Below are 19,017 nucleotides of genomic sequence, written 5' to 3'. Positions count from 1 at the left end.
TTTATCGAAAATTTTCTTTCTTTTAAAAATAAACAAAGAATCATCAACGAGAAAAAGTTTGTATTTATAGGACATTGATCCATTCTCATTCAAAATATTTTATTTTTTATTATTTTTCTTTTACAAATATTTATGTGTGTATGTTTTTTGTTTTATTGATAAACTGCATACACTCATTCGGGAATTATTTTTATTTCTTTATACAATAATCTATTGCAATTGAAAAAGAATATTTTAAGAAAATAATTATAAATTTAAACCTAAGTTGTAAGACTAATAAAATTAAAGAAAAAATAAAAACTTCTTATCTGCTGACACACTGAAGAGAGGGAGCACCACCAAGAAGCGTTCTCTTTTGTTTTTATTCTCTTATTCAATCATATTTCGTTTTAAACATAAATGAACTATAGAAAAAAGAAATACTTTTACCAAAATAAACAACAAGGAAAATGTTAAAAATCAAAAAACATAAATGAGAGAAGCGAGAAAGAAAGGGGAGGGAAAAATGCAAGATTATTATTTGTTTATTGTGTGGGTCTAGTTAATTACTAGTTTATAGTATTTTTGTGTTTTACTTTTCTTTTTGTTTTGCATGTTATCGGCATATCGTATGCATAGTATATATATATATATATTACACATTGATTTTAAGATATTAATTTAATTTTGTTTTTTAAAACACCATTTTCCTTGTTTTAACATTAAAACTAGTCTATTATCATTAATGTTTCTTGTTATATATAAATATCTAATGTTTATTTTAGATTTAATTTTGTTTTGTCTATTTAAATGTGATTCTTCTTTTTAACTAAACAAAGTTTGTATGTTTTTTGTTTTGTTATCAATAATTTATAAATTCTTTAAAACCATACAAAAAGAAAATAATTATTCTTATACGCTTCTTTTTTTTTGTTTGTTTTGTTTTTGTTTATCTCTGGCGCGTGTCGAAATATTAAAAATATATTTTTGTATTATATTTAACCGTTACGTTTACTTTTTGTTTGTACTAGCCAGAGAAAAATAATAGTTAGAATATTTTATCGAAACGAGATTTTTTGTTTTGTTTTTTAAATATAAATGTTGGTGTCGCTTAATTTTGTTTGTTAATAATGTGTGTGTGTGTACAGTTCAAAGAAACATTTGTTTATATATATATATAATAAAACATAGAAAAAGGAAGTTTTTTTTTAAATAAAAACACATTACGTTTGATTTTATGCCGCAATCAACTGGAAGAAGAAAAAATATTATTTTGTTAAAATTAAAGTAAAATGGTTTACGAAATAAAACCTACCGCTTTGACAGTGGACTTGATGAAATCTTTCTTTTCTGTTAAATCGAAATCTGGATATTTGGCATACACTTGCTTGCATACCGTTTTCATTGTGATTTCCTCTAAATTGGCTTTGTCTAGAATTTCTTTCACATAATTTTTAATTTGATCATCCTAAGAAGAAGAATAAAAGGGAAAGGTTGGTTTTAAACAAAGTTATCTTGAAAGAGAATTGTAAATGAGGTTTCTCAAAACCGTTATTAGTAAGTAGTAAGTAAGTAACTAAATAATTCATTTATTTACATTAATTTACGAAAATTTAATACAATTTTTGAATTTAGATGCTATGGCTATACCGTCAGCCAGGTTGCCAAACAAATTAAGAATATTTAAATTTGTGTAGTTTTTGAATTTAATAGAATTCTGTTATTAATAACAATCTATACTTTTAAATATCTTTTAAAAATGTACTTAATGTTTTCCAATCATGCTCGTTATGGATGTTTATAGTCTCTCTAGTAGGGTAAGAGTATTTTTCTCGAAAAAGTAGCGTCTTTGAGTTTTGAATATTGGACAGATACCAATGAAATGTTGATTTTAAGTTGCACAGCGTACAGAATTCGTTAAAAGTACCATTATAAGGACTTCCATTTAAGTTGAGAACTTCACATCTTGCTTAAAAGATTAGGGATATCTCTTTATAACTCAATGAGTCCTTGAAATAATTTCTTGCGCCAACAATATAGCTGAGCTGACTGTAGATTATTCTACTAAATGAGTCTTGAGCTTCTTCTACCAGTGAATGCCTCATTATGTCCTCATTTTTCTCTATGATATTGTACATCATGCTTTCACATGATTTAAATTGCTGAAATCATCATCCAATCTCACTACACACTCATTGCCATCTTACAAACCACCAGCCCTTGTTTCTCAACTCATATAAAAGAAGTTTTTTTTTCGAAAGACTTTAATCAAGGTGCTTGTTAGAAGTTTTGGAAGTCCTGTTTCTAAATATATGGCATAACTAGGCGTATTCAAAGGTAGGTTGAAAAGTTTCTTTATAAAATTACTATAAAAATTTTCATATTCTACTGATCCCCAAACCTGAGGAGCAGCATACAAGAGAGTAGATAAATTAATTTGTTTGTTAGAAAAGATATTTTTCCATGTTAAATTTAACAAACTTTGTGAGCTTTGGGCTTTCTCCGATATATGAATTTTGAAATTTAATGTTGGATTTAATTTCAAGCCTAGATATTTGATCTCTTTTGCTACCTCCAATTGCGTACCATTATATTTCCATATTCTTCCATTATAAGCGCTTTGTGTACGGGTAAATACCATTATTTTGGATTTTGTCGTGTTGATAGAAAGTCCGTTATTATGTTATCGATAGAAACAATCATAATAACTTGTTTGCGTAAAATTACACTGTTCAAAGTCAACAAGGTTATGTACTTGGCAATATACTTAGTCGTACCATAAATAATTCTGCTTCAAAACTTTAAGGACTTGTTGCTCAAGATATCCATATCTTGATATAAAATGGTTGTCTTATTTTTAAAATTGCAATACAGTAAAACCTGCTAATCGGGACACGTTTTGAATTCGAACAATTAACGAATTCGAAGGCGAATTATATCTGTTACTCAATCACGCCTTAACTACTAAACCAATTTGTATGAAATTTGGTATGTAGATATTTTGATACCTGAAAAAGGAAGGCTACTTTTTACCCCGGTATGACGCATTCCCATGGAAAAATTCAGGTGGGCCAATCGCTTTGTAGCCCAAACTGCAGAACAGATTTAAATAGGAGATAGTTTGAGACATAAGAAAGGACATGAGTTACTTTGGGCCTCGGGAAAACAACGCATTCCCATGGGAAAAATTACTTTCCGGGGAATCTGATCGCTTTTACTCCTAAATTACCAAAAAAATAAAATAAATAAAATTGGTATTACAAACAAAAACAACGCATTCCCAACCCATGAAATAAGTTGTTGAAGATGTTAAACTTATCATACACGTATATTAACGCGGGCTTCGAGCGCCACGTACCTAAAGCCCCCAATGTTAGAAGCAAACTGTGGCTCCCACCAAGTTCCACAAATAATAATTTTAAACCTAAACTTTGCTATGCTCAACCTTTCATCGCCAAACACGAGCCATGTAGGTACAACAAATAATTCACAGGGTCTGTCTTGCACTTCTGATAATTCTGTTTCGGCTGAGGCGCTTGGCGAGTGCGCGGGTCGCACACGGTGGACGAGGCAGGTAGTGGCAGTGTTAGTGCGGAGAGAGGGGAGGACATCACTGAGTGGATCTCCCCGAACGGGCACACGCCGTTGTCTGACGCATGAGAAATCCTGCAAATATTTTATTTGTCATGTAAATTTGATCGTTTAATAATTAATGATTTACTCGATTCGTCACTTAACCTAACAATCACACTTAGTATGGCCTCATCCAATCTCGGCACAATTCAAACATACGTACAAAAAAGTACAGCTCAGGTTTTTTTAAACTACTATCCAAAAGAAACTATCTAATGCAAAGTCGCGGGTAAAATCTAGTAAAATTTTAAAATTCATTCAAGGAACGATAAAAACAAGCAAACAAATCAACATCAATTTTCGCCTCTCGTCAAGTTTATGCAGAAGATTAAAGTATTGCAACAAATTCAATCAAAACAAAACAAAATTTGTGGAAAGCTGTCAAACCAAAAGTGTCAAAGCACTGGAATATAGGAAGAACTATTTTCGTTCCGCCGCGAATTCGTTAATAAGAAAATACGTCGAATTGAAAACAATCCGCACCTCATAATCACGCCCCAGAAAATTTTATACTCGAAGGAGTCTATAAAATCATCTTCTGAAAAATGTATTGGGTTGAAAAAAGGAAAGGAATAAATTCAGGTGTATCTTTTGTCGAAATCGATGCTTTGACATTTAAGTGGGTTTGCTTAGCGACACAACATTTTGTTTAAAATCCTGAGTGAAAAAGACGCAGATATTGACATTGTTACTTGTGATGATTTTAAGAAAACTTTAAAACCATTTGTACTTGTTATGAACCAAAAGCATTTTTAACTTGGATGACACCGCAATTTTTTTTTAAAGCAACACCTTCAAAGTCACTCCAACTCAAAAATGAAGAATGCAGTGGTTTCGAGCTTTTAAAGGCAAGATTGATAGTAGCATTGCTTTGCAGCAGTACAGTATTGGTCATTGGAAAATATTTTTTTATGATCAATTTTACAGAATTTAACTTTATTTGCCCAACTGGTCGAGCTGCTATGCCCAGAGCTTTTAAAAATTGAAATAACCTAGAGAAGCAATAAAAAGGCTTGGATGAACTACTTTCTGTTTCAGGAGTCGGTAACGAGTTTTGACAAAAAAAAATTCAAAAGCAAAATCGAGGTTTTCCTCTTTTTGCAGATAATGCGGCTTCCCTTGTGGAAGGTGGTTAAAAAATGTCGAGCTGAAGATTTTCCCTCTAAACAAAACTTCTCATCTCCAGCCATTGGATCAAGGCAACATCAAAGATATTCGTTTTAAACATAGATGAAGCCAATAATGTATCGGAGTTAGCAGATAAAATTAATGTTTTAGATGCTTGAAGTTGGCTTAAAAAGGCATGGGATGATGTTACTCATTTAGCCGTTTTAAGAAATGTGGTACTTCCGAAGAAAACCACAATGTGGTTGCTGAGGAGTTCATACTGTATGTTTTTTTTTAAACAAACCTGTCTCTTAGTTTTAATTGAAGTGAAATTGAAATATAAGTGTAGATACACACTTATACATACATTTCAAGAAGTTTGAATGTACATACATTGGCCATCATTTGCAATCACGAATTTTACATTACCTGCTTTAAAAGGTACTGTCGCAAATTTTTAAATATTTACAACCTTCTTTAAAAATGAATTTTAGAATAAGGGTTGATTCTTTTATAATTTTAAACGATATAAAGTACACTTTAACGCTAAAGCAATCGCCTAACATTAAAGTCAGTAAAATACTTCTTTAATTTTTTTAAAGTATACTTTATCCATTAGATGTTTTTAATTTTAAAATTTATAGAAAAATATGTTTTTAAGATATTGAGCTTTTAAACCACCCCTTGATACAATAGATATATGGCTCAAAATCACCAAGTTGCAGAATAGGCTTTACTAGCAATTTAATGCCTTAAATCTTGACTTAATTGAAAAAAAAAAAATGAATAAAATACTAAAGCTAACTTGTTTTCTGTGTCCATCAAACAATATAATTTATTAATAAGGTGAATTTTAAATGAAATCAATACACACGTGTAGAAAATCATTTCGGGAACGCGTCCTAATTTACAATCTTCAACAACAAATCCAAAATATAAGTGAAAAATGTAAGGTCAGTACTCAATACACCGTATTTTTTATACAAATAGTAGTTTTAGAAATGGATACTAAAATTTTATTTATTTTTAACTCAAAAAATGCTAAAATAGTTTGTCCAATACCGCACAAGTGATTTCAGTGAACATATCGATAATCGATCAAAAATAATTTTAAGTAAATCCAGCCATTCGGTGTCAAACGTCAGTCGAGGAAGAGAACAATAACAAAGCCGGCTGTCAGAGTATTTTTCACCAATTAAATTATATCTAAATGTTAAGTACCTCTCAATTCATTATTCGTAAAGCGTACAACAATAGTCCGTCATTCCGTGAACGTATTTATTACATTTAATTATTGATAAAACTCTTTTTACGACTCGAAACAAAGAAACACAAATATGTATTTAAGATGGCCGCCGTATAATCAAAGGACGCTCTTATTTGAAATCGTCATTGATAATCAATATATAATAATCAATTGACGTATTTTCCTTGTAGAAGATTTTGAATGTACTGTTTTCATTATTGCTTATTTAATATACATACATAATACACCCATGTTATAAATCAAAGCTTAAATTATGTGCTTAGTTTTGTTTTTGTTGATTTTATCAAACTTAGAAAAACGTTCCCGAATTGATGGTTTCTATAAGATATTTAATACTAAAAAATATTTCTAATAAAGTATAGAATTCTGTGCGCTGCCCTGTCAAAGTTTAACAATATCAAAATTTAAAACAGTATAAGCTAAAAGTAATCATTTTAGCTTGCAATTTTTTTTTTGTCATAGAACCAGACAGATAGAATCTTGAAATTTGCAACCTTGGTGACTTTGAGCCATATATTATTTCAACAAACTTCCATTGGGCCGACCGCCCAACAAAAACGAATGTGGTACATAGTGTTGGCCTACCATGTCGCGCAAAATCATTTTATGCTCACGAAATCATCTATAATCTTCGTTGAAAAAGTGAATTGGCTTAAAGTCAGTTAAAAAAAAAGGAAAAAAGGTCTTTAAAAAAAAATTAAATTTTTAAGGGGATACCCGGATTTGAACCAAAGTCCTTTCGATCTGCAATAGAATGCTCTACATAAGCTCATATAAAACCATACAAATGCGCTAGGTCACGATAAAACCTTCATTAGTTAAAAGAGTTGCTCAAAATGTTTAAAATTAAGACAAATTTAAACCAGAACTGTTTGAAATTTTGTGTCATTTTCAATTTTAAGAATCAATATCTATATGGCTGAAACACAAACACTCTTCAGCTTCGGCTTTGCCTGACGTTTACGAGTTCAGCCATAGGAATTCAATGCATGCTTTCTTAATGAAGCTTTGACCTCACGTTTCAAATTTGCTGAACATTTGCTTTATCTGAAAGCTAAACAGCTATAAAGAAGTCAACAAACAAAATACATTTGCATTTGGAGGGATAACTATTATTTATTAGAAAAAATTAAAAGGTAAATTATTGAAATATCATAGAATAATTATACATTTTTTTCTTGAAAACTTTTTATTTTTGTAGAACAGAGAATGAGTTTCCAAAAATTCCTCATAGATTGAAGAACTCCAACGTCTCTCATTTTAGAAATGTCACTAAAGCAACCTCGAAGCAGGCCTATCGTAATGGAGACGAAGCGTGTTTGTGTTTCAGCCAGCTTTTCTTAGCGAAGACAATAAAAGTCGAAGTTTAGAGAACATTTAATTGAAGTAACCGCAGCGAAAGAAACTATACTAACGTTTGAGAGATGGTTTAGACCATTGGTCAGGACGTGTGGATAAAATGTATATTAAAATAATTTAAAGATTAATAAAGTGCATAGAGAACATGTAACTACAGGCTACATAATACTATGTCTAAACTTCAATAGTATCCTTCCTTATAGGAATGAATGGTTGGACAACGTTTCGTTTCACAAATAATAAGTCGACAATATCCACACCACATATATGTATATATAGTGACAGCTGGAGTATAAGCAGGTTTCTTTTTACATACGCTACAAAACAAGTCTCAATGATGGGGCTATCACAAGCCTATATCACCTTATTCATTGATAGCCGAGCAAGATTAAATTGCGCAAGTTCGACAAAACAAAATACTACTCGGTAATGCAACAAATCTTTACGACTATTTGCAAGCATAATAACAGGTCGCAACCTGTTGTATCATCAGAAAAAGATTACCACCAATGATATGTGCAGAGGATGCAGTGCTGAGCAAGAAAAAGGAGACAACGCTTTGCCATAATAATTCTTTAGGCAGACACTCCTTCCAAGGCCTTGACAAACTCGAAGATGCTAAAGGAATCAGCTCATAAGGCATCATCAAAGCCTCTAATAAGGAAATCCATAAATACCTTAGCTTTAATTACTCACTTTTAGGGAAATTCATTAACCTAACCTATACCACACATTGGTTTCAGGATTGTAGAATGTTAATTTTGTGTGTCTTGAAGGAAACTCAATCTTTTCTAATCTGAAACCATCCACAGTTTTGCATACCAAACAAATTCTAAAGGAAATAGCAAACCAGTTTTGTTTGGAAAATACTCTTTTTTTTGTAATATCAGCCGATTATCGACCCCTCAAACTACGGAACCAATGTTAAAGACTTCCAATTTCTAATTTAAATATTAACACATCTACTTTGCAGATGAAGAGAACATAAGTACTTACCGTTGGGAAAGCTGATTTTCCTTTCTTTGTCAGCGGTTCATCTTCGGATTCATCTTTTTCATCACCCGATGAATTTTTCTTCGATTTTTTCGGCTTAGCTGCAGCCAAAGAAGCTAAAAATAAAAAGTTTAGACGTTAAATCGAATTGTTTATCAAACTAATTTAATTACGTTTTGAGGGTGTCTTGGATTTATTATTTGTTTTGCTATTTTTCGCTGCTGATACGGGCGTTGATGGTTTTTTGACAGGTTTCTTCTTCTTTGAATCATCCTAAAATACAAATTCATAGGACAATATTTAATCAATTAATTGCTGTTTCTTTTTTAATGCTTTTATTCATTTTTTGGATTTACTCTTACCTCACTTTTATCACTAATGGCATCCGATAATTCTTCATCTGAAGGTTCTTCTTCACTTTCGGAATCATTACGCTTCTTTGTGGAACCACGCTTTCCACCTCTAGCTGGTGGTCTACCTCGTCCAGCTTTAGGTGTACCTGCTGCAGGGCGCTTCTTTTTGGGTGCCGCCTATAAGTTCAAATTAAAAACGATTCAAACAATTTAGTATCAATAAAAAGGAATTGTTTTAATAAACTTACATCACTATCACCATCGGTTAAATCTAAATCTTGTTCTTCATCAGAATTTAACCATCTTATTGAGCCCTTTCTTGTTGCCGATGGTCGTCCCCGCCCACTTTGACGAGCTCCTTGACGTTTGCGCCCACCATCAGATTCAGAATTAGCACCGGATGGATTATACTAAAAGATAGAATCAATTTAAATAAAAAGTTTTTGAATAAAAGCTTTGTTTTATTTAAATTTACATCTGAACCAGATTCGGAATCGTCATTCCTTCGTCGGCGTTTTGAGACGGGAGCCTTTTTAACGCTCTCCTCGGAGCTTGAAAAGTCCACATAAGCCGAAGTTTCTGAGAATTTAACGGAAGGAGTTATCAAAAATGAAGAAAATGTACGTTGTTTTTATTTACTTTTGCCAGCAGTTGCACGTCTGGGACGTCTGGTTGAATTTTTAGCACCTCGTTGGTTTGGTCGTTTACGTTTGCGCTTATCTTCTTCCTCACTGACTTCTTCTTCCTCTTCTTCGGCAACTTCTTCCTCCTCCTCGTCCTCTTCTTCTTCTTCATCTTCAGCAGGTTCAACAATTAAATCGGCATTTGGTTCCAAAAGGAATTTCAATGTTCTCTCTGCGATTTCATCTTTAGTTCCTTTTTGTTTTAAGAATAATATTTTAATTATATGTTGCGTTACCAAAAAAAAAAACGAAACAAAACAAAACAAACCTTTACGATCTAATGAAAGAATGTCACAAATACTCTTAAGTGTCTTTGTGTCGACTTTCTTAATCGTTTCAAACTTCTTTTTGTATTCACTTGAATCAGCTTCGAATTCAAAACCAGCAAATGATCGAATGTTCTTCTTTACAACATTATTTTTTCCCTGTTTGCCAAAACAAATCTAAAAAGAAAAATATATTTGTTTGTTGTCTATTCCATCGATATAAATATATTTGTCATCATTTTACCATATGCAACGTCTGTAAGCCATCAACTCTTGTTTTGTTTATATTATCAAAGATTCTAGGAAAATCTGCTAATGAAACCAAATTCTCGTCATTTTCATCATCTTCTTTTTCTTCGTCATCATTTTTATCGTCCTTGGCTTTCTTTTTGTCATCGGTGGCGTTGTCGGTTCCGTTTTCTTCTTTAGCATCAGATTTTTTAGTTTCTTTCTTTGCGTCTTTTTTGACTACTTCTTTTTTAGCATCTTTTTTGTCATCTTCATCCTTCATCTCTTCGTCTTCATCATCGTCTTCAGGTTCAGCATCGCTTTTATTTTTTTTTTCGTCATCTTTTTTAGGTTTAGCCTCAACACCGTCTTCTGCATCATCATCGGCGTCATCGTCTTCTGCACCTTTTTTGTCCTTATTGTTAGACGTTGAATCTTTCTTTGATGCGCTTGGTCCATCTACTTTATCGTCATCCCCTGAAATAACACACGATGTCATAAAAAGTTGTGTTTAAATTATATTTTACAATAAATGACGCTGAATCGTTCGGCAGAACAAAATCAGTAGTGCGAAGCACTGAAATTGGATTATGATTTCCAAAAATGCAAACAACAACTCCAATGGAAAAGGGAGCATTCAATGGACTGTACGAACTCAAACATCTCGAATCAATTGTGTTCAACTCAGCAAAAACAAAATTAATCAGCCTTGGTAGTTTCTTATTAGACTATGTAAATAATTCTGTATAACCGTTAGATACAGTAGAAGATCTCCAATATGTTAGTATTGTCTATAAAAATGAAGAAGCTGAGCGGGACGTAAACTGCAGTATTAGTATCGCGATGGATCGCTTTTAATTGCGGATTTATGTTGTCTTATTCTCAAAAGCGATTTGCTTCCCATTTAAACTCTTTCCAACTAACTATCATTCCTTCAAAAAGCTTTAAAAGCCCTTGGTGTAGTTTTCGGATTATTTAAAAAAAATGCTTCTTTAGACAGCGGAAATAATTGTATACACCTTATTAACAAAAATTATTAAATACAATTCAAAAATGGTAAACAAAAATATACACTCTTTTCTTTGAATACGCAATTTATTCACATCTTCCATAGCCTCTTTTGCTTTCCGCTATTAAAAAACTCCTAAAGAGCCCATGTTTAGAACTAAGTAGCAACAGAACCAGAAAATTGTTAATAAAAATGATTTGGTCAGAGAAAAATTCTTTTCTGCTGGAAACAATTGTCATATTTTCTAAAACAATTGAGAGCCATAGACACTATCACAAGAAAGCTGCAAACGTTTTTAAACAGATGTCTTCAAAACATCTTGGCTCAGCCGCTAAGCTTCATTCGAAAACAGATCAAGCGCTCACAAAGAATGGTAGACAAGTGAGCTGGCCTAGAAGTGCTTGACGAAAAACGGGCGAATAGGAATCATGATGACTAACTTAAAAAGAGCTGAGCTATATTTACAGAAACCGTACACGATGACGCGTTACAGTAGCGGAGGTCATATACTTTACGGACGGTATATGACCTAAGTTTGATAATCATTTTTAATATGCATGGCGTTTAAATTGTTGATGTATCAATTAAAGTACTGCCGAGGGTTGCTACTTACTACTGGCCTAATAATGAAAAAACAAAGAACTACGATTAAAATTGGTTTTTGTTGTTTTTCAAAATATTCTCCATGAAGAGCAATACACTTTTGCATGCGTTTGTACCAATTTTCGTATCACTTTTTCCACTCCGATTGAGGTACCTTCAAAACATAGTTTTTGAATGCATCAACAGCTTTTTCATAGGTCGAAAAATGTTGTCCGCGCATTTTTTTCATCCGGGAATAAAAAGAAGTCATTGGGGGCCAAATCAGGACTGTACGGCGGATGACCCGTTGGATGGCTGGTCAAAAATTCCTTTGTTTGAGTCCATATGTGAGGGCTTGAATTGTCGTGATGAAGAATGTTTCGCCTCTTCTTCTGCTTTTTTCAAATTTCTCCGATTACTTCTAGCAAACAAATGGTCGTATACCATTCAGAATTGACCGATTTGCGTTGCTCTAACACTACTTTCGCCACGTGACCGGTAATGCCGAATAAACAGCAACCATGTAATATCTTATTGATGCTAGTCATACTAAAGCCCAAAGATGCCTCTATCTCACGATATGTAATATGTCGATCTTGCTTTATCAGTTCATTCACAGCATTGGATTTTAAACGACCTTCAAGAAATTCGTTCTGGAGAGAACGACGACCATGATCGAATTCGTTATACGAGTTTTTTACAGTGCTTTAAAATGGTGCTTTATCGCTGTAGAAAGAACTAAGGTCATCGCTGCACTCTTGTCTTGATAATCCACATCGAAAGTTATGAGAAAAAATCGCACGAAAATGTTCACGAGTTAATGGCATTTTTTGCCCGAAATGAATTTTTGAAGTTACTGTCAACAACACAAATCGCACTCAAATGAAACATGTTCTAGAGAAGCTTATGGTTAAGAATGTCAAACTTTCCGTTGAAAATGTCAGATGGCGCCTGGCAACATTTAGATTTACCTAGGCTGGAAGTATAAGTAACAACCATCGTATTACAACAAAGTATCCATAAGCCGAACTTTCTATATTTCTCTACATACTGTCAAACTAAGTTGTTATATGTGTTTGTTCAGTTAAAAGTCTGACATTTGCCAAAATGGATGGTTTAACTATCACACAACGGATGCAAATTATTGAAACCTACTAAAAAAATTGTGATTCAGCCACAGCCACACATCGTGCTTTAAGAGGAGTTTATGGTTTACATAATTATCCAACTACGCAATCAATTGGCAAAATTATGAAGAATTTAAAAAGGATTGGTTAGCCATATTGTAAGGCATCATCATTTCGCTCGTACCACTAAAATATCGCTTTTGTAAGTGAACATGTTGCCGAAAACACAAATGTGTCGATTTCTCGTTGTTCTCGGGAAGTAGGACTGTCCTATGGCACATTATGGCGTATTTTGCATTTGGATCTACACCTAAATCCATATAAGGTCGGGCTCACACGACAACTGGAGCCAGCTGACCGTTCACAAAGTCGTAGATTCATCGAATGGGCGCTTGAACAACAGGCGATGAACTCAAACAAAATTTCCTTTTTCCTGCTATTATAGAATACGACATAGAGAATATGTGGTTTCAACACTTAGAGAATATGACGGTGCCACATGCCCCACAACTCGAGCAAATACGGCTTATTGCAAGAGACATTTCCTGGCCGCGTTATTTCTCGTCGTAGCGACATCAACTGAGCACCAAGATCATGAGATTTTACACCGCTGAACCCAGAGGATAGAGGAAGTAAAGGGTGTCCAACGGCACTTTTTCATGTTTAAATTGCCATTATCGAAATTCCTTTGGGTAATGCACAACACGTTTGAGTTGGAGCAAATATTTGAAGTGCGCTTAATTATTTGTACATGTCCGTCGCGCTTTTTGTGCTCATTTTAATATTCGACAACTAAATGATGATCAAGTCGTGGAAACATAGATTTAGGCAAAAAGGCACAATGGTCAATAGAGCTATCCTACCTAAACCATCAAAATCAGCAACAAAGCCAGAACATGTGTCTCAAGTTCGAAAATAAATTATTCGAAATCCAGATTAATCGACAACGAAGACTGCGGCCTCCACAGGAATAAAACAATCAACAATACATGTGTTATTTTGAAAAAGAAATTAAATCTCCACCCGTACAACATACAAATTAATCATCATCTCAACAAAAGTGAATATTCTTCACAAGAAAAATGCTGGAACGTTTTTGGACAGCACTTTCGCTTGGAATCATTTTACATAGTGACGAAGCACAGTTGATAGATGTTTTAACAAACAAAATTACCAAGGTGAGAGAGTCTCTTCTCCGGTGTATTGTCGTATGATTGATGATATTTTATAACCGCAAGTTTTGTAACAGCTGCATTCAAGGAATAACAACCATTCTGCACAAAGCTAGTGTGTCGTATAAAGACTAAGGACTTTTTTTCGAAAAAACTGATCAGCAAGTACGGAGATATTCCAGGGCCATGCAGCACCCGCCTCAGTCGCCAGACCTCACATCCTGCGATTTTTTTCACGGGTATACGTCAAACCAAAGATTTACAATACCAATTTGCCATTAACTTCCAAAGCCTTTCTCTTAATTTTTTCAGCCTTTCACTAATCACAAATGGTTATGTTTATCTTTTAACTGGAGTAAATTATATTTTTTTTTAAAACAAAAATTGAAGCTGTCCTTAGAAGGGATGAACTTTGGGATGTTATAGTCAAACCGAGATCAGCAGAAATCAATGATCAATGCATACAAAAAATAATAAAGCGAAAGCTTATCTGACGTTGAGCGTCGAGGATGGTCAACTGATGCATATTGCTCATCTAGATGATGCATTCAATATTTGGGAAGTTTTCTCTAACAAGTATGAGAGGTCAACTTTTGGAAGAAGCCTTTAATTAAGAAGACAATTATATAGCATATAGAGAGAGCTTCTGGAAAAAGGAGAATTTGTTGAAGTTTTGTTAGAAACATATTCTAGGCTCGTGATACAGCCGATTTGACGATTAAATACGTCACTGGTAAGATGTTAGACGAATATGAACGACGGTTTGAAAGCAATGAAGATAAAAATGAAGAAGTTGCTATGTGGTCAAATCGAAATTACAGTCTTTAGAAGTTGGAAACTGGGCCCTTATTATGAATTACGAAACGAACGGCAGAAAAAACGAAACTCGAAGAAACGAAAGTCATGGTGAAGAGCGATTATAAGATACGAAAATAGAAAGCAAAAAAAGTTGCCAAGCAAAAACGAAAAATGATAATTTTTTAAAGGAGCAACTAACTTCACTCCTATTAAAAAATGTCAAAATATAAATAAAGTCGAGGAAGTTTCAAAAATAAATGTAATTTGCATAAATTCTATAAAATGTTTTTTCACTGCGACTATTTCCTTGAAAGCGAAGATGAATCCCAAACTAACAAAGAAGAGGAAATGCGTATAAAAAGAAGAGTTTTAAGAGATTCATCGAACCCAATGAGCCTTCCAAGTTCAACGTAAGTAAGCAAATTTCCACGCATTTTGCCCTTAAGATTGTACCCAAAATCTTTCCATACCTAACGAAGAACAGAATTAATCATAAACGCAAAGTTTTGTTTTAAGGAAACCTACACTTTTCCAACCATCCATTGGTTTCTCTGGATGACCGCATGCATTTAGCTTATCAGTCAAAGCCTTCCAAATAATTTTGGATTTGGCTTTGGCTTGGCTCGTCGGCAAGTAATTTTTTGCTATGTTTGGATTGGTTTCCATAAAAGCTACCAGCAAATCCAACTGCTTAGAATTGTTTGTAGGTCTAGAGGTTAGAAATAACTTATTTGTATGTTTTTGACAATTTTATTTATTATTTACTTACATTTTTTTCACTTAACAAAACAAAAACCAACCAAACAAAAACAAAATGACATTTGACAAAACGAAAGCTGAACGAGAGCTGAAGGCACTCGTAAATAAAAATACGAGTATCGTCATTTTTACGATTCTCGTTTTTCTTAATCGCAATTTGACGATTTAGTGCCACTACAATCGTTTTTTCTAATCGCAATTTAACGAATAAGCGTTATTTTGAGCGAGTTTCGTTTTTCATAATAACCCCCCAGGAAAATCTACCGAGCTGTCCCGTGAAAGTGGCATCGTCGACTTGGTCATAGAGATCCGGTAGCTATCGAGAGCTTTGTGAAAGATCTTGCAACTGGCATTTATCTTATAAAGTGCTTATTGCATTAAAGGCTAGCTGGCACAGTCTAGGTTCCCTACGAAGCAAAATATACAAAAGCAACCTTTACAATTCGAAAATGGAAAGGAATATGTATCTAAGGACTTGGAATAATTATTGAAGAGAGAAGGCGTTAATCATCCATACACACCATAACAAAACGATGTAGCAGAACGCAAGAACCAAACCCTAACTTAAGCAGCAAAGTGTATGCTACTTAATGCCAAACTTCCAAATCGTTTTGCGGAGAAGCTCTGTTAACAGCAATCTATTTGCAGAATAGGTTATCCAGAGCCAGTCTTGAGAAGACACCACTTGAGTTGTTCATATGTGGAAACCTGATCTTAAGAGCAAGTTTTTCGACAAGAAGATGAACCCCTTGTTTTAGAAAAACAGTCAGTACCCCAAGGAGGTGAAGATATTGAAAACAGATTGAAAATCAAGAACATCGAAAGTTAAATCGTTCAAATAAAGCCATTTCGCATGTCTTTCGTTCAAAGTTCGTTCGTTTAATTTCGCGAAACCAGAATTCTGGGAGTAAGTATTGCATTGACCACTTGTCGGGAAGCGCAATTGAAGCTATGTAAGAGGAAATCAAGTCAATGAACGAGCTTCAAGTTTGGACACCAACAGATCTGTCGCCTGGAAGAAGATACTAGAAAAAGATCACTCAATTAAAATTCTGTCCATCGAATAAAATCAGATCTGACATTTTAACAAAACCTCTTTCCAAAGAAGTAGTTATACCTATTCCTTAATTTTTAAAACTTGTGCGAATTCGAAAAGATAAGCAATGAAAACTATCAGGATCCAGAGAGGGTATTGGAAGTACACTTTCAGATTGTTTGATACTTTAAATTATTTATACTTTGCTTAACAATTGTATTTCAAGTAAATTTTCTTAAATTGTTTTGTGAAAATTAAATTAATTATTATTAATAATGTTTCCCTTTGACATTTAAAAAAAATGAAAATTGATCTATTCTCGGCAGCCGGTATTGCATTTGTATGGTTTTCATAATTAGGATTTATTTTCTTTTACAAGAAATTATGTTTTCTTATTAGAAAACTGCAACAAATGAAAATAATACAATTATAATTGATTATTATTTATAATATGAAAAATTATTTTGTATGGGTACTTGCCAATTTATTAATTTAAAATATATGCTCATACAAATTGAAATATATGCACAGAAAAATGCAAAGATCTATTTACATGGGAAGAAAATCTTATGTTTAGGTATTTTTGATGTTTGAATAAAATCCTCTCCTCTTTTTTGTCCACAACTTTGAAATATTTCCATATAACAAACAATCCTATGGCACTTCACTAATTGGAAACGACAATAACTTGTTTTCTTTTTCGATATAGAATTAAGTTGTAAAATATTATTTTGTTCACAAGTCTGGAATGTTGAATTGTCACACAAATAACAATTTAACTATGAAAAACTTGAGATAATTTTCGCTATTCCTTGAACATTACTAAACTAAACCTATAAATACAGGTTTACTTTGAACAATTCAAGGGAAAGAAGAGAAGAAATATAAACATTGAAATTAAAATTCTGTGACAAATTCGGGAATCGAACTGGGGACCTCTCAATCACTCGAGTCAAATCGCAAAATCACCCAAGCCTCAGACGCCCAGCACCAAACCGGCACTTACCACATTTCAATGCAAATTCAAACCAAAAATGTACAAAAACACAATTAGCATTTTTCCTTCTAATGCAAATTACAAAATGCAACTTATTTGATTTTGCTCTAGTTACCTGATTCCTCGGCATCGCCATCGGCATCTAATTTTTTGTCTTCCGCCGCCGAATCACTTGCCGTTGATTTCTTCTCGTTCTCCGACTTATCATCGGCATCAGGTTTAGCTGTTGCTGTGGCCGCCGCCGCCGCGGATGCTTCTGCAGAATCCGTTCCCGTTGCTGAGTCTTCTCCTCCTGCTGCTTTCTCTTTTTCCTGAAACCAAAAACAAAAAAGAAATACTCGTGAGCAAAAATCTACGTTGCACCTCCGCTGTCCACTCAAAATCGCAATCAATGCAATTGGCAATTAAAATTTGCAAATGATTTTATTTTAACACAAAATACTTTTGATAAATTTATTTAAGAAAAAAACCGCGTTAAAACCAAATCGTCTTCGTCAGTTAAGTTATGTTATATTTCGCTCTCGCTCAATCGAATAGTTGGGAATTTTTTTCGCTTCGAAAAATATACGTGAACTTTTTTTGACAACACAAACTGACGCCATGTTTATGGTAGTTCTGTGACGCGCTCGAACATTATTTTTCGTTTCTTTGGCCTAAAATCGGTTGATATTTCATAAAACTTCTCATCACAAACACGCATTAGTTATTATTTATGACATTTAAACACTTTTTATTAAATTACATACCATATTTTCAATGGATTTGTCTTTTTCTCCATCAGCCGACATGGTTAACGAAAACTTGTATTTGTCCAGTGTATCAGGGAAATTTCTAGTAAAACAGTAATGGCGACCAAAATTGACACGCAAATTGAAAAATTTAATACGGGCAATGCTGATTGGGAGGATATTTGGTTGATTGGTCGAAAAAGGGACATTTTGTGGGAGGATTGCATTGATTGGTTTTTTAAACGATGCAGCTGCACCTTGAAGTGTTTAAAATTATGTAGAAATGAGTAATTTTCATTTTTATTCTTTTCATTCATTTATTTAATATAGTTGGCTAAATGAATGAATAACTAGAGAGTGCATAAGGATTTATACAGTCTCTATGTAACTGCATAAAACCGAATTTTTAAAACATTTTCCTTTTATTACAGTAATGCAGTCATTTGGCCTTAACAATAGTAAATAACTAAAGAAACGTTTACGCATGTTAGATTTTATTATTACATTATCTTCTACATTTGCTGTCAAAGACATAGTATTAAAATGGTGTTAAATGTGTTAATAAACAAAATAAAATATTTATTTGATTAAAATTTAGTTGTATGAACCTCACAATCAAAAAGAAATTTAAATGACATTAATAAAAATAACGTTGTAACAAAATGTAACATAATAAAACAAATTAAAAATAAAGTAGAAGTGTAAAGCTGTTGTTACACTTCCAAAATTATAGTAATACTGATGTAGGTGAAAATGCTATAAGACGAACGTGTTTGTCTTCATTATAATTTTTAATTCTACTTATAGGAATATTTTATGCACTTTGGTCTTTTCTCTCTATCTCACAAACATTAGTTTTATATGCAGCATCCCTTTTTTGTAGAATTCATATGAAAGTACATGTTAATAAACCATTAGTAAGCAGCAGCCAAAAATTGAAT

The 19,017-nt window shown here is 33.2% G+C and overlaps 1 protein-coding gene and 1 long non-coding RNA gene across 2 annotated transcripts; both read right to left on the bottom strand.

Moving 5' to 3' along the window:
* Window positions 1–57: 57 nt before the first annotated feature.
* LOC129939522 (protein DEK) lies at window positions 58–18,227 on the bottom strand. Its single transcript, XM_056047564.1, has 12 exons — window positions 18,095–18,227; window positions 17,464–17,659; window positions 9,885–10,345; window positions 9,643–9,817; window positions 9,331–9,567; window positions 9,167–9,270; window positions 8,940–9,101; window positions 8,701–8,868; window positions 8,512–8,611; window positions 8,342–8,454; window positions 1,295–1,447; window positions 58–1,229 (listed from the first exon to the last, which is right to left on the bottom strand). Exons 1-12 carry the CDS (start codon window positions 18,134–18,136, stop codon window positions 1,215–1,217), a joined length of 1,926 nt encoding a protein of 641 aa, XP_055903539.1. The 5' UTR covers window positions 18,137–18,227; the 3' UTR covers window positions 58–1,214.
* On the bottom strand, window positions 14,798–15,235 carry LOC129939524 (uncharacterized). The gene is made up of 2 exons (XR_008780549.1): window positions 15,082–15,235; window positions 14,798–15,026 (listed from the first exon to the last, which is right to left on the bottom strand). It is a non-coding gene; the product is annotated as an uncharacterized LOC129939524 (long non-coding RNA).
* Window positions 18,228–19,017: the final 790 nt, after the last annotated feature.

Source organism: Eupeodes corollae, chromosome 1 (assembly GCF_945859685.1).
Source record: "Eupeodes corollae chromosome 1, idEupCoro1.1, whole genome shotgun sequence".
Classification (NCBI taxonomy): domain Eukaryota; kingdom Metazoa; phylum Arthropoda; class Insecta; order Diptera; family Syrphidae; genus Eupeodes; species Eupeodes corollae.
This window is presented reverse-complemented; position numbering and strand designations above follow the sequence as displayed.

What these genes read in the sequence shown, in the direction of transcription:
- LOC129939522 (XM_056047564.1), bottom strand. Translation starts at nt 18,136, where the DNA reads ATGTCGGCTGATGGAGAAAAAGACAAATCCATTGAAAATATG. An exon ending in TGGCGATGCCGAGGAATCAG is followed by an intron (nt 10,346 to 17,463) that starts GTAACTAGAGCA and finishes GTGTTATTTCAG; the next exon opens with GGGATGACGATAAAGTAGAT. An exon ending in TCTTTCATTAGATCGTAAAG is followed by an intron (nt 9,568 to 9,642) that starts GTTTGTTTTGTT and finishes TAAAACAAAAAG; the next exon opens with GAACTAAAGATGAAATCGCA.